This window comes from Panthera onca, chromosome B3, assembly GCF_046562875.1.
Source record: "Panthera onca isolate mPanOnc1 chromosome B3, mPanOnc1 haplotype 2, whole genome shotgun sequence".
Taxonomy (NCBI): Eukaryota; Metazoa; Chordata; class Mammalia; order Carnivora; family Felidae; genus Panthera; species Panthera onca.
Genome location: NC_138344.1, coordinates 71,228,972 through 71,243,112, shown reverse-complemented (window position 1 = coordinate 71,243,112; position 14,141 = coordinate 71,228,972). Strand labels below are relative to the sequence as shown.

Here is a 14,141-nt window from a genome sequence, read left to right as displayed (position 1 = left end):
GTCCCACAGCCACAACCTCTCTCTGCTTCCCACCCATATCACCCCCCCACCCCCATAGCATGCATGCATGTAACACCATTCCCTCCTCAGACCCATTAAAATCTTTTGTGACTTGGGGATACTTATGGGGTTTGGAGTAGGGGGAGACTTTGTGGCCCCACTTGAACCTGAGCTTGGCCAACATCTGGAGTTGGGCCCAATGCTTTTTACTTTTAACAAGCATTCCTGGTGTGGGGACAAAGGGCCACACTTTCTCCATCCCTTCTTGCCTTGGCCTCCTTTTTGATTGGGGCTTGGAGTGCTGGACATTGGGGGGTCAAGGGAATGTCCTGAGCATGCTTTCCTGCTCGTTCTCACAGGAGGAGAAGTCTTTGGTGAGCGGCTGTGATGGGGTATCCTCTTGCTCATTCCTCTCGGACAGTGCCCTCTTTCTCACTGCCTTTGATGGGCTTTTGGAGCTCTGGGACCTGAAGCAAGGTTGTCGGTAAGGGGTCCCTCCCTCATGTCTGGGAGTAAGGGCCTTCCCTGCTTGTTGGGAGCCCCCAGGGGAGAAGAAAGAGGAGGGAGGCCAGGGGCCCCAGGAGCCTGACTTTGTCTCCCTGGGATAGGGTGCTCCAGACCAAGGCTCACCAATATCAAATCACTGGCTGCTGCCTCAGCCCAGACCGCCGACTGCTGGCCACTGTGTGCCTGGGAGGATGTCTGAAGGTAATGACCAAGGGGCTGTGGTAGTCAAAGTGGCCTTAACTGCCAAGTCAGCCCCGTGAAGTTGTTTTCTTTGTGAGGCAGAGCTGCTGACTGCTTAGCTGGGAAGAAGCCTTCCCTGCTGAGGGCAGGGGACTGGATAAGGTGGCTTCTGGGACTGTGATGCTCAGGCATCTGTACTCAGCATCTAGACTCCTCTCCTTCTCTCTCCTTCAGCTGTGGGACACAGTCCGCTGGCAGCTGGCCTTCGAACATACATGTCCCAGGCCCCTGAACTGCATTACTTTCCACCCAGAAGGGCAGGTGATAGCTATAGGCAGCTGGGCTGGCAGTTTCAGCTTCTTCCATGTGGACGGGCTCAAAGCTATCAAGGTGAGATGGTCCTGTGTAGCCCTGGGGGAGGAAGCTCAAGAGGGTGGGAGCAGAAGATGTGGAGCGACAGACACCCACGTTCTGTTTCACTTTGGGCTTGTGTTGAGAGCAGTTCCCGACATTTCCATTTCTACCTCCTCGTGTAGGAACTGGGAACCCCAGGAGCCTCCGTCCGTACCTTGACTTTCAATGTGCCTGGGAGGGTTGTGGCTGTGGGTCGGCTGGACGGGACGGTGGAGCTGTGGTCCTGGCATGAGGGGGCACGGCTGGCTGCCTTCCCTGCCCACCATGGCACAGTGGCCGCTGCCCTTTTCCTGCGCGCTGGGTGCCAGTTACTGACAGCCGGAGAGGATGGCAAGGTCAGGTTGCAGAGGGCTGGTGGTGGGTTCTGAGGAGGGGGTACAAAAGGCAGGGAATATTTGGGTAAGGGTGGAGCCTTTGTCGGGGAGACAGGGGAGGAGCTTAGCTGGTGCAAGCTACAGGGAGAGGGGTGCAGGTGTGTGTGCGAGCAGCTCTCCAGAGAAGACTCTTTGGAAGGAGGACTTTCATGGGGGTGGCTGTCACTCTGGGGGTGGAAGTGGTGTATCTTTAAGTCCTGTTCTTGGCCCTCAGGTTCAGGTGTGGTCCGGATCTCTGGGTCGGCCCCGGGGATGCCTTGGTTCCCTTTCCCTCTCTCCTGCCCTCTCTGTGGCTCTCAACCCAGATGGCGATCGAGTGGCTGTTGGGTACCGAGCAGATGGCATTAGGATCTATAAAGTTGCTTCAGGTACTGAAGAGAGAGAGGATGGGGTGTTTGGGCCTTTGGAAAGAACATCCCTACCCTGAATTCCCTTTTGGAATGTGTTACTCTATGTTTTCTGGTCATTCTCTAGGTTCCCAGGGGGCTCAGTGTCAAACACTAGATGTGGCAGTGTCGGCACTGGCCTGGCTCAGCCCTAAGGTGTTGGTGAGTGGTGCAGAAGATGGGTCCCTGCAAGGCTGGCATCTCACGGAAAGTTCCCTTCAGTCCCTCTGGCTCTTGTCCAGATACCAGAAACCCGTGTTGGGACTGGCCACCTCCAACGAACTCTTAGCTTCTGCATCAGGTACTGCTGGGTGGGCAGTGAGCAGCTTTCTTTTAAAGATGCTAATAGTTTCCCTCAATTTATATGTGTATGCATACAAGAAAATACACACACATACTTTTTTTTTTTTTTTTACAACTTTGAAAGTGGTTTTAAATGCATTTATCTTACATAAGCAGTCTAGACTATTTCTTCTTATTTCCTAGCCCTGATTCTGGGACCTCTTTGTAATCCCTATAATTCTTTGAGTTTCTGCCCAGTGGGACACTTTGCTTTGTATAGGAATGATATTCCCTTATGAGGAGAGATGTTGAGGTGAAAGTGAGGAGAGAGGCCTTAGTCCTCTCTAGGTAGGAAGCTTGGTCCAAGTAATAGTGGGCACTTGAGAAGAGGAGGGTCTGGAGGTGTAGCAGGGAGTTAGACAGCTGAACTCATATGATGACTAACCCCCTATTCAGGCTTTCCACAGCCTATGACTCACTGCTTTTCTCCCTGGAGCTGTGCCGTGGGACATCGCCCTCGCCCCGCATGACTGCCTTTGTCTTTGGGGTCCTGTCACACTTCCTCTTTCAGAGAATCTTCCCTTCTCCCTATTTCCAATGCAGAAGATTTCACAGTGCGGCTCTGGCCAAAGCAGTTGCTGACACTGCCCCAAAAGGCAGAAGACTTTCCCTGTGGCACTGAGCTCCGGGGACATGAGGGGCCTGTAAACTGCTGTAGCTTCAACACTGATGGAGGCAGGCTGGCCACTGGGGGCAGGGACCGGGTGAGCCACAGGGGTCCTCCCGCCTTGGGCCCCACAGCCCCTCTGGTCCCTGGATTCCTCAACAGCCCATTTCCCATTGCTCCCTAAGGCATTTTGTTTTGCCATATCTCCTTTGCCGCATCTGCCCACCATCCCTTCCTTGATATCCCCTTTCCCTTTAAAATTTCTTGCCCCAAATGGCCCTGGTATTCCTGCCTCCCTCCTGTGGTCCTGACTGCCCCCTCTCTTGGGACCTATCCAGAATCTCTTCTGCTGGGATGTGCGGATGCCCAAAGCCCCTGTTCTGATTTACTCCTTCTCTGCTTGTCACCGTGACTGGGTCACTGGCTGTGCCTGGACCAAAGACAATCTATTGGTAAGGGAAGAGGTGGGGGTGGGGCAGAGCTCAGCAGGGTTCCTGGGGGAGGACAACACTGTCCATCTCATCCTATTTCTAACACCCATTTATAATAATAGTAATAGCTGACATTTATTGAGCACTTAGTATGTGCCAGGCAGCTCTTTGAATGTCTTGCCTCTTTTACTCTTTACAACTCCTTGTAAAGCAGATACAGATACTACTATTATCTCTTTCACAGACAAGGATATAGAGCTCAGATAGATTAAAGAACATTTCTAAGGTCAGGTAAGTTATGAACTGAACCAGTAAACATAAGAAAGCCCATGCACTTGGGGTACCTGGGTGGCTCTGTCAGTTAAGCATCTGACTTGATTCCAGCTCAGGTCATGATCTCATGGTTCGTGAGTTTGAGCCCCACGTGGGGCTCCGTGCTGACAGTGCAGAGCCTGCTTGGGATTCTCTCTGTCTCCCTCTCTGCCCCTCCCCTGCTCATGCTCTCTGTCTCTATCAAAATAAATAAACATTAAAAAAAAAGAAGAAGAAGAAGAAAAGAAAGCCCATGCTGTTAACAAGAACACACACTGTCTCCCTAAGGATTTAGTGTGCCCTGTCCCTGCAGTTAAAGGCTATTGCTATGATTTCTTTAGTCCTAAGGCAAAAAACAAAAAAACAAAAAAAACCAACTCAAATTATGCACTCAAGGTTGGTAAAACCTAGTGTTCCAATGCAGAGTCCCTATATTATTCTCAAGAAGAGATGAGAAAGGAGTATCAGTTGAATAAACTTGTCATATCTGCCCTGTCCTTGCCTTTTAGGCAGCTGGATCTTTTCTTGGCATTGCAGACTTTTCACCTTTGTCTGGGTTTGTTGACTGACATTATATTAATAACAAGGACAATAGCCCCTATTTATTCAGTGCTTAGTATGTGCTAGGCAGTGTGCTAAGTCCTAAGTCCAGGCAGGTGCATTAGCCCCACAGCAGCCATATGAGATAGATACACTGTTATTATCCTTATTGAGTAGATAAGAATTCTAAGGCTTAGAGACATGAACTTATCCCAGGTCACAAAGTAAAGTGTGGCAGAGCTAGGATTTGAACCCAGGACATCCCATGTTCTTAATCACAAGCCTTACTGCTCCTCCCCAATATTATAAACACACAAAAATGCTGGAACCATGCTGATAATCCCATTCCTCCAACCTCTGACTCTGCAGGTCTCCTGCTCCAGTGATGGCTCTGTGGGGCTGTGGGACCCAGAACTGAAACAGCAGCTTGGCCAGTTCCTAGGTCATCAGAGTGCCGTGAGCGCCGTGGTAGCCGTGGTGAGAAGGCAGTGGAGAGCTCAGTGGGGGCTCTAGGAAAGCTAAGTAGGCTTTGGGACACTGGGTGCCTTGGGTATCTAATCTCAAAGGTAAAAGAAGTATAAAGAATGAGATACTCGGGCCTGGATTAGAACCGATCTAGGATATTGAGGCTGAGGGTTGGTGTGATGGGAGGAAGAGGGCAGCTTAGTATCTGGACCTCATGCAGGATTGTAGTCCTGAGCCACCCAGACTCTGTCCCTGCGTTTTCCTCACTCTTTGACAATGCCTAAGCCTTTAGTGGTCTGCCCTCACCTCCTGGTAGGAGTCACACTCCCCATATCCTGCTCAATAGCACTCTGTACTGATCCTGTGCTCTGGGGCAGGAAGAACATGTGGTGTCTGTGGGCCGAGATGGGACCTTGAAAGTGTGGGACCATCAGGGCGTGGAGCTGACGAGCATCCCTGCTCACTCAGGACCGATCAGCCACTGTGCAGCTGCCTTGGAGCCCCAGCCAGGTAAGGGATTGTCAGCCCCCTTCCCTCCCTTTCGCCCATGCTTCTTCCCTTCTTTTGACTTAGTCTCTGTGCCTTATCAGCTGGGCAGCCTGGGTCAGAGCTTCTAGTGGTGACTGTTGGACTGGATGGGGCCACACGGTTGTGGCATCCACTCTTGGTGAGTTCCCTGAAAGGACGGGGGTGGGCGGAGTGGAGGGGGTATAGTGGAACAGCCTTTTGTTGTGTTGACATTCCTGTGCCTCCCCCTCCCCCCACTGCTGGGCCCACCTCCATCCTTTCCTCCTAGGTGTTTCACTTTTTTTTTTTTTTAATGTTTATTTATTTTTGAGAGAGAGAGAGAGAGAGAGAGTTGGGGAGGGGCAGAGAGAGGGAGACACAGAATCCAAAACAGGCTCCAGGCTCTGAGCTGTCAGCACAGAGCCTGTGCAGGGCTCGAACCCACGAACTATAAGATCATGACCTGAGCTGAAGTCTGACTGACTTAACTGACTGAGCCACCCAGGCACCCCCCTCCTAGGTGTTTCAAACACACACCCTCCTGGGACACAGTGGTCCAATCAGTGCAGCTGCTGTTTCAGAGACCTCAGGCCTCCTGTTGACTACCTCAGAGGATGGTTCCATTCGGCTCTGGCAGGTACCTAAGGAAGCAGGTGAGTGAGTCATGGAGCGAGGCAACATATGAAAGAGGGGTGTGTTCGTGGGACCATGAAGGTCAGGGTGGCCTGATATCTCCTCTTTCATCTCAATAGTGGTTCAGCTTCTAATGCATCACTTCCTTCCTTCTCCAGATGACAGGTATATGCCCAGGAGTCCTACAGCCATCACTGCTTTGGCCTGGGCCCCAGATGGTTCTATGGCAGTGTCTGGGAATCAAACTGGGGAACTAACCTTGTGGCATGGAGCTAAGGCTGTGGCCACAGCACAGGTATGTTGGGGCAACCTTGGTTCCTTGTGTATGTGAGTTCTGGCTGTGCATGTAGTGGCACGTGCTGGGGTAAGAGGGATGTCTGGGAGTGGAAGGAAGGTTAGTCCTGGCTCCTCAGGAATACTGAAATGGACCTGTTGTGTTCTCAAGGCTCCAGGCAGCATCAGTGCTCTGATCTGGTACTCAGCACACACCTTGATTGTTCTCAGTGCTAATGAAAAAGTCAGCGAGTGGCAAGTGGAATTGCAGAAGGGTTCGACACAGAGAAATTTCAGGTGAAAGGGGGCAGCTGGGTTAATGTGATACCACGGTGGTCTCCTCACACCCAGGATTTTGAGCAAATCACTCCACCTCTACTTCTGAACTAGGAACTAACAGGATGTTAGTAAGTGGGGAAAAGACCCTGGGAAATTGTTTTTGGTTCCTCATCATGTCAATTTAAATAATAATTACCAAGTGCCTACTTTATGCTAAGCTCTGAACCAGGCAGTATGAACCAGATTGAAAATCCTTTTTTTTTTTTTAAGTTTATTTTTATTTATTTTGAGAGAGAGAGAGAGAGAGAGCAGGGGAGGGGCAAAGAGAGAGGGAGACAGAATCCCAAGCAGGCTCCACGCTGTCAGGCAGAGCCAAATGCAGGGCTTGAAGTCATGAACCGTGAGATCATGACCTGAGCCGAAATCAAGAGTTAGACACTTAACTGACAGAGTCACCCAGGCACCCCTGAAATTACCTTTTAATTAAGGAAGCACAGTGGAAGAATGTGCACTTAAGTAAACCACCAGCAACATGCAGAGTGGTTAGTGCTATAATGAAGAGAGAGATACATAATTCCTGGGGGTGCAGAATTTGAGAAATTTATGGTGTACAAAAGAGTTGCTGTTTGATGTTGGGCTTAAAGGATGAGCAGGAGTTTTCTAGACCCATAAGGGAAGGGAATGATGTTTCAGGAAGAGCAAGTATCATTAACAGAAAGCAAGGAGGCATGAGAGTGCATGGTATATTCTGGGCACAGCCAAATGTTGGATTCTTGGTGAGAGTGGGGGTGGGGGTGTCGGGGAATTTGGATTGAAAAGATAAACTGGGGCCAGGTTGTGGAGAGCACAGTGCTAAGAATTTTGAACAGAATAATGATCTGAAATTGAGGAAGAGGATTCTAGTGGCAGTATGGAGGATGGATAGTAGTAGAAAGATGTGAAGGGCAGGGAGATCACCTTTACATTAGTTGTTCTAGTCCAGGGAAGAAATAATGTGGGCCCTGAGCTGGGCAGTAGGATGCAAAGTGGGGAGAGAGGTTTAGGCATCTGTAACAAGTAGAATCCGCAGTGCTTATCAACCAGGATGGAAGGAAAAGACAGGCATGTAAGAGATTCTTAGTTTGGGCAGGTAAGGAGATGGTGATAATGAATACTGACAGAAGGAAAACAGAAAGAGGAAGAGAATTCATAGTGAAGTTAATGCATTGTGTTTGTACTTCACTCCTAAGGAATTCATGGGGAGCAGAGGAGCCTGAGAGAGGGGAACTAAAATAGGAACTTTCTGTCTCATGTAACTTTTTTGCGCTCCAGTCTTCACCTGAACCGAGTTCTGCTGGAGGACTTAGGGTTCCTGACAGGTGTGGCCCTGGCCCCAGACGGTCACACCCTCATCTTGGCCAAAGCAGATTTGGAGTTGCTGCACATGAAGCCAGGGGATGCTCCCTCTATAATCTGGTAGGATCCAAAATGCTGTTTCCTCTCAGGCTACAGAAAGAGGAAAAGTGGGTTAGTGGTTACCCTGAAGTTTGGTCTAACTTAGAACAAAATACTGGGATCTCATAGAGAGATGTTCATGGGTCTGCCTTCTTTCTTTCTTATAAACCAGGAGCGGCTTTACAGAATATCCTATTATGTTGTCTACCCATCAAGACTATGGTGTGTTTGTCCTACAGCTAGGGAACTCTGGAGTTCTTTATTTCATTGTAAGTCCTATTTGAGTATGTATTAAAATGAGCATTTGTCCAGGGCCAATATATATATACATATATATTTTAATATTTGTTTATTTTGGGGAGGGCGCAAGTGAGGGAGGGGCAGAGAGAGGAGGGATAGAGGATCTGAAGCAGGCTCTGCCCTGACAGGCTGATAGGGTCCAATGTGGGGCTTGAACTCACGAACTGCGAGATTCTGACCTGAGCCAAAGTCAGATGCTCAACAGGTGCCCCCCAGGACCAATATTTTTAAAACCTTGGGACCATGATTGAGGATAAGAGGAAGGGAAAGGCATTGGTTCTAAATTCCCTTCTCTTCCTTCAACTGGAGCATTCTATAGTGGGTTTCGGCTTTCCTATGAGGTTTTTTTGATACAAAAAAGGATTCTAGTTTTAAAAAGATCATGGGAAACCATCAACATAGGAGTTTTCTTAATTGCATTTTTTAATGTCTCTCTTGCCTTGCCACTGCAAGTACTAATATCTGGAACAAAACAGACATATCTTATAGACAGTACATGGGGTGAAAGAGGGCAGACACAAAAGGGTACATGCTCCATGATTTCATTCAAATGAAGTTAAAGAACAAGCAGAAGTAATTTACAGTGATAACTCAGAATGTTGTTAGCACAGGGGGTGGGGGTGCTCTGGCATTGACAGGGAAGGGACGTGAAGGCAAGTTTCCAGGGTGATGGAAATGTTCCGCAGTTTGATCTGAGCAGTGATTACATGGATGTGTACATGTGTAAAAGTTCATTCAGACATACATGTAAGATTCATATGCTTTACTGCATCTAAATTACAGTTAAGAAAAGTTCTCAACAGCCCAGAGCTGAAAAGAGTTGCTTTGGCTGGATAGGGTCAAGTGCAAGTAGGCTAAACAAAATGAGCCATCCTTTCACAGAGGCAAAAGGAATCAGGAGAGTTTGAACAGAGCCTGAACTTTGATCTGACCTTGGAGAATCCAAATGGGACCCTAGTGTTAGTAACTCAGGCCAAACCTGAATCTGGTGAGTGTGATGAGTGGACTGAAGGAGTCTGGAGATGCCTTGTGGGGGATGGTAGGTCCTTCAAGGCTGGAAACCTAGCTCTAACCTCTGCCCTTGAAATGGCAGAGTCGTCATATTTGTGTGCCAGTTCTGATGGGATGCTATTGAAACTCGCCAAATGCACCCAGGAAGGAGAATGGGACACAGGTGACATCTGGCAGAAAGAAGCAGAAATGCCTGAAACTCCAACTCCAGGGACAGAGCCATCTATGAATGACAGCATAGATAGCTGGTCACCGCCCCCACAGCTAAAGACACAGCAGCGTAGAAAGGTGAGTTTGAGGGAAGGATCACAAATAGAGGGAAGGAGGCTCTAGGTCTGACAGACTGATGCTTCCTAACAGCTCACCATACCGCTTCTCCTTTCCCTCCAAGATTCACTCGGGCTCTGTCACGGCTCTCCATGTGCTGCCAGGGCTGCTGGTGACAGCCTCAAAGGACAGAGATGTTAAGCTGTGGGAGAGACCCAGTATGCAACTGGTAAGTGCATATATGTGTAAGAAGGGCTAAAGGATGTCACAAGAGAGGAAACTTAGGCAAAGAGTGTACAAAAGATCAAAAATCTGGTTTCTTCTGTCTTTGCTATGACGTGCAACTGACCTGTTTCCAGATTAAAGGCATTAATGTGAGGGGCACCAGAGTGGCTCAGTCATCTAGGCATCTGACTTCAGCTCAGGTCATGATCTCACTGTTTGTGAGTTTGAGCCCCACGTCAGGCTCTCTGTTGACAGCTCAGAGCCTGGAGCCTGCTTTGGATTCTGTGTCTTCCTCTCTCTCTGCCCCTACCCTGCTTGTACTCTGTCTCTCTCTCTCTCTCAAAAATAAACATTAAAAAAAAATTTTTTTAAGGCATGAATGTGAGAGATAAACAAGTTAGTAAGGAGGCCCTAGGCTTGTAGCCCTTATCTCCCCCTTTTCTGTTCCCCGTTGTAGCTGGGCCTGTTCCAATGCGAAGGGGCTGTGAGCTGCCTGGAACCTTGGCTGGGCCCTAACTCCACCCTGGAGCTCGCAGTGGGAGACACACAGGGCAATGTGTACTTTCTGTCCTGGGAATGAAGGCAGAGACACCACTGTGCTAGAGATGCAAAGCCTGAAGATACCAGTGGCTACTTTCTTGATTAAGTTTTAAAAATAAAGTGTCAGAAAACCTCAAGTGCAGTCTTGCCTATGCTCTGAAGTGGATGTGGACCAAGAATATGGGAGTTCTAATGTTTTTTTTTTTTTTCTGATTTAACATTAATTCTTATTAGAACTGCAAGAAAAAGAACCAAATCTATAGTAGACATTCTTTGAAACCAGGCTTTAGAAATCTTCTATCATTTGCTAACCCCAGGATCCTAAGATACCATTCCTGCCAGTAGGAAGGATGAGTGATGTTGCACAGCACTTAGTGTGAACAGAGAGCTGAAGACCTCTCACTTAGTCAACAAAGAATAAGAGGGGTGCCTGAGTGGCTCAGTTGGGTAAGCATCTGACTCTTGATTTCAGCTGAGGTCATGATCTCACGGTTCATGAGATCGAGCCCTGTGTCAGGCTCTACATTGATAATGCGGGGTGTACTTGGGATTCTCTCTCTCTCTCCCTAAATAAATAAATAAATAAATAAATAAATAAATAAATAAATAAAACATTAAAAAAAACTAAAAGAAGAAAGCATAAAAGAAGGAAGAGTGAGTTGAAAGTGCCCAGTTAGGGCATTTAGAGAGAACATTAGGCTCCACTCATAGAAACGGTGTCTTCTATGCAGAACTACCTACCCAGCTAAGAGATGAAAAGCCAGGCCACTGAAACTACAACGAGACTTCTGGTTTTCACACCCTCTGACAGAGCAGCAGCAGCCATTTGACTTACATACATTTGTCAATATAGTAATTTGCATTCTTGGAAGAAATCACAAAAGTGTATCTCTCAAATTGAAGTTCACACAGATTAAAACAAATGAAAAGGTAGAATAATTATACCAATGGACTCACCAGGGACTGTGATCCTTCTAAGCTCTAGAACCTTATTTTCCTGTAATTCTATCTTATGGGAGAGGAAGTTCCCTGAGGCCCTTTCTAAGGGTTAGGGAAAGGTTAAAGATCTATGTCCCAAGAATTCAAGGACTTGTATATGAGAAGCCAAGATTTTGTCCTGGTTGGTAAGGTTCTCTTAAAGAAATACCACTGCACTCTGACCTAGAAATGAGTTTTGTGGATTTGGGGAGTTGAGGGGTACTGAGTTTTGTTCTCATTGCACCTTGATTCTAGGTTTTACATGGAGAAATCACCTGAGGGACTTTTTCCTTACCTCTACCAATGCCTCATGGTCTCCCTCAGCCAGAGGATAAAGACATAAGAAATGCCATCAGCTGATGTCTTAATCATAGGTCATGCTTCTGTCTTTTCTCATGTGCCTCATGCAAGGACTCTAAAAATACTTTCAAGACCACCTCCTCCATACACCTTGTGACTAGAAGTCCAAATGAAGGTTTTTTGAAATTTATGATTTATAATACTACCTAGAAACGCTAGAGATCCATGGCATGGCATCATCCTAAAAGTTGCTGATTTCAATCTTTGGCCTTTTCCTCCTCTGAAAGCATGGGCCAAGGACAGGAGGAAGCCCTAGATGTCTGTCTTCCATGCTTAAAAATTCTACAAAAGCACCCCACCGAAGGCTAGAGGAATGGAGATAAAGAAAATTAAAAGGCTAACTTGACCTTTGCTCAATAGACTCAGCCTTGTTGGCCAGGCCTCCTTGAAGGGGTTTTTCTACCTATTTTATCTTGTAGACCTTGTATCTGGCAAGGTCAGAGTATACTTGCTATGAGTGACAATAAGAAGAGACTCTAGGTAAAAGTAAGTATGTGCCCAAGGGAGTTGAGGTTTTAGTTTAAACATCTTCTGAGTTCTTATCATTAAGAAGAAATTCAGTGTCTCCTAGTATCTGGATGAGTTCCACAATTATAGCTATTGGATTGTGGGATCATAGGACATCAGAGCAGTCTTCTCCTACCCATCCACAAAAATATATTTTTCATATACCAAATTTTTATACATGTTTCTACCTATCTATTCACAATCTGTTTTCAAATCGAGAGCAGAGCTACTTAAAGTTTAGTTTGTAAACTAGTGCCGGTCCACAAATCATTATTATTATTATTTTTTGTTTTATTTTTTATATTTGAGAGAGACAGAGAATGAGTGGGGGAGGGGCAGAGACAGAATCCGAAGCAGGCTCCAGGCTCAGCCCAACGCAGGGCTCAAACTCACAAACCGTGAGATCATGACCTGAGCTGAAGTCTGGCGCTTAACTGACTAAGCCACCCAGGTGCCCTGCCAGTCTACAAATTATTAGTGGTTCACAGTAAGTACAGAAATTGAGAGTAAGCATTTAGAAATTGTTATAGAAATTTGAACAGTAATCTTATATATCTGACAAATTTAATAATAAAAACTGAAGCTTGTAGTTCGTATGCTTTTCACTTCATTTTCCTAGTTCCTCATTTTTATTAAATTTTATGAAAGTATTGTTCCATGACAGACCAGAAATTAAAACAAAGAAACAATTGGTCCTTCATCACAGAAAGTTTGAGAAACACTATTTAAGAGAAACCCGGTACCCAAGTGGCTAAAAGCATGAACTTGGAAAAAGCCTGCCTGAGTTCAAATCTCCATGCCTCCCTTTCCCTGTCTATTAAATAGGAACAATAATGGGACCTACTTCTTGGGGATATTGTAAGAATTAGATGAGTCGCGGTGGGTGAAACATTTGATGTGCTAAGTGTTCAGTAAGTCTAGCTTGACTGTTCTTTTACTGACCCAATAGTGCAAGTATTACCTTGTTACTCTTCCTCAAAAATGTCTTCATTACTGGTATTTATTTAATTGGTCAGATGAAATCTGGGCCAAATTCTTCAGTTTTCAAAAAACTTATATATGTGGAGCTGATATTCTTTCAAATACCTTATCTTTCCGTCCGGGAAAATGGATGTGTTTTCTGTCAGTTAGGATAGTGAGGTTATGCTATGGTAACAACTCCAGAATCTCAACAGCTTAAAATAACAAAGATTTATTTCTTCTCATGCCACAGCAAGGATTCATGAGCGATTCTGCTCTACTTTGCTCACGCTTAAATTTTCAGTGACTGCAAAGGCAGGAAAAAGGAAATGTGGCAAAAACCAACCAAACAAACAAAATCTGTGGGCTCTAAGTCTTCAGTCTAGAAATAATACACATCACTTCCACTCATATTTTGTAAATGTGAGCAAAGCAAGTCACATAGCCCTACCCACTGTCAAAAGGGAGAGAGGTATCATCCTATCTCGTACTGGGGAGAACCAGGAACCAGATACACAGTTATACCCCTAAAGAACCTATTGGCATTGGTGTTTTTCCAGTAAAATGGCTCTTAATCCTTTTTTTTTTTTTAAATCATTTAAGATTTCCAGAAGAGTATTCCTATATACTTTTCACCAAGCTTCCTCTAACACTAACAACTTCCATAGCCACATTTAGATTTCCCATTTTCTATAGTCCAGAATACATTGCATTTACTCATCCTGTCTCCTTAGTCTCCGCCAATTGTGAGTTTTTCAGTCTTTCTATAACCTTGACACTTTTGAAGAATACTGGTTCAGTGTTTCGTAGAATGTCTTTCAGTTTGGTTTTGTCTCATGTTTTTTCATGAGTGAACTAAGATTGTGGATTTAAGGGAAGAATAAAAGATATGATATGTCCTTCTTGTTATATCATATCTGAAGCACATGTTATCAACATGACTTCTTACTGGTGATGTTAATTTTGATCACTTAAAAAAAATTTTTTTTGAAGGGGTGCCTGGGTGGCTTAGTTGGTTAAGTGTCCAACTGGCTCAGGTCATGATCTTGCAGTTCATGAATTCGAGCCGCACGTTGGGCTCTGTGCTGTCAGATCAGCCTGGAGCCTGCTTCAGATTCTGTCTCCCTCTCCCTCTGCCCCTCCCCCACTCATGGTCTGTCTCAACCTCTCTCTCAAAAATAAACATTAAAAAAAATTTTTTTTAAAAATTCCTTTCCAGTCTTTGCTGAATGTTTATCATGAAAGGGTGTTGGATTTTGCCAAATGCCTTTTCTGTATCTCATGAGATCGTCATGTGACTTTTGTCCTA

General features: G+C 46.0%; 1 protein-coding gene across 14 annotated transcripts in view; it reads left to right on the top strand.

The window, feature by feature from the left end:
- The window catches only part of TEP1 (telomerase associated protein 1), a 44,530-nt gene that overhangs the window by 29,447 nt on the left and 942 nt on the right, over window positions 1-14,141 (top strand). For 4 of the 14 annotated variants that reach the window (XM_060619056.3, XM_060619062.3, XM_060619064.3 and 1 more), the window contains exons 36-55: window positions 360-484; window positions 609-708; window positions 922-1,077; window positions 1,224-1,436; window positions 1,690-1,843; window positions 1,950-2,162; window positions 2,747-2,907; window positions 3,149-3,262; window positions 4,463-4,570; window positions 4,936-5,068; window positions 5,149-5,225; window positions 5,586-5,718; window positions 5,857-5,993; window positions 6,144-6,268; window positions 7,562-7,705; window positions 7,857-7,953; window positions 8,867-8,972; window positions 9,078-9,283; window positions 9,387-9,491; window positions 9,945-10,164. In XM_060619056.3, the coding sequence (XP_060475039.3) occupies window positions 360-484; window positions 609-708; window positions 922-1,077; window positions 1,224-1,436; window positions 1,690-1,843; window positions 1,950-2,162; window positions 2,747-2,907; window positions 3,149-3,262; window positions 4,463-4,570; window positions 4,936-5,068; window positions 5,149-5,225; window positions 5,586-5,718; window positions 5,857-5,993; window positions 6,144-6,268; window positions 7,562-7,705; window positions 7,857-7,953; window positions 8,867-8,972; window positions 9,078-9,283; window positions 9,387-9,491; window positions 9,945-10,067 (2,730 nt within the window). In that variant the 3' untranslated portion in view covers window positions 10,068-10,164. Of the gene's footprint in view, window positions 1-359; window positions 485-608; window positions 709-921; window positions 1,078-1,223; window positions 1,437-1,689; window positions 1,844-1,949; window positions 2,163-2,746; window positions 2,908-3,148; window positions 3,263-4,462; window positions 4,571-4,904; window positions 5,069-5,148; window positions 5,226-5,585; window positions 5,719-5,856; window positions 5,994-6,143; window positions 6,269-7,561; window positions 7,706-7,856; window positions 7,954-8,866; window positions 8,973-9,077; window positions 9,284-9,386; window positions 9,492-9,944; window positions 10,165-11,260; window positions 13,968-14,141 lie in introns of those variants that run through there. The other 10 variants (XM_078448421.2, XM_078448420.2, XM_078448422.2 and 7 more) reach the window with 10 other exon arrangements.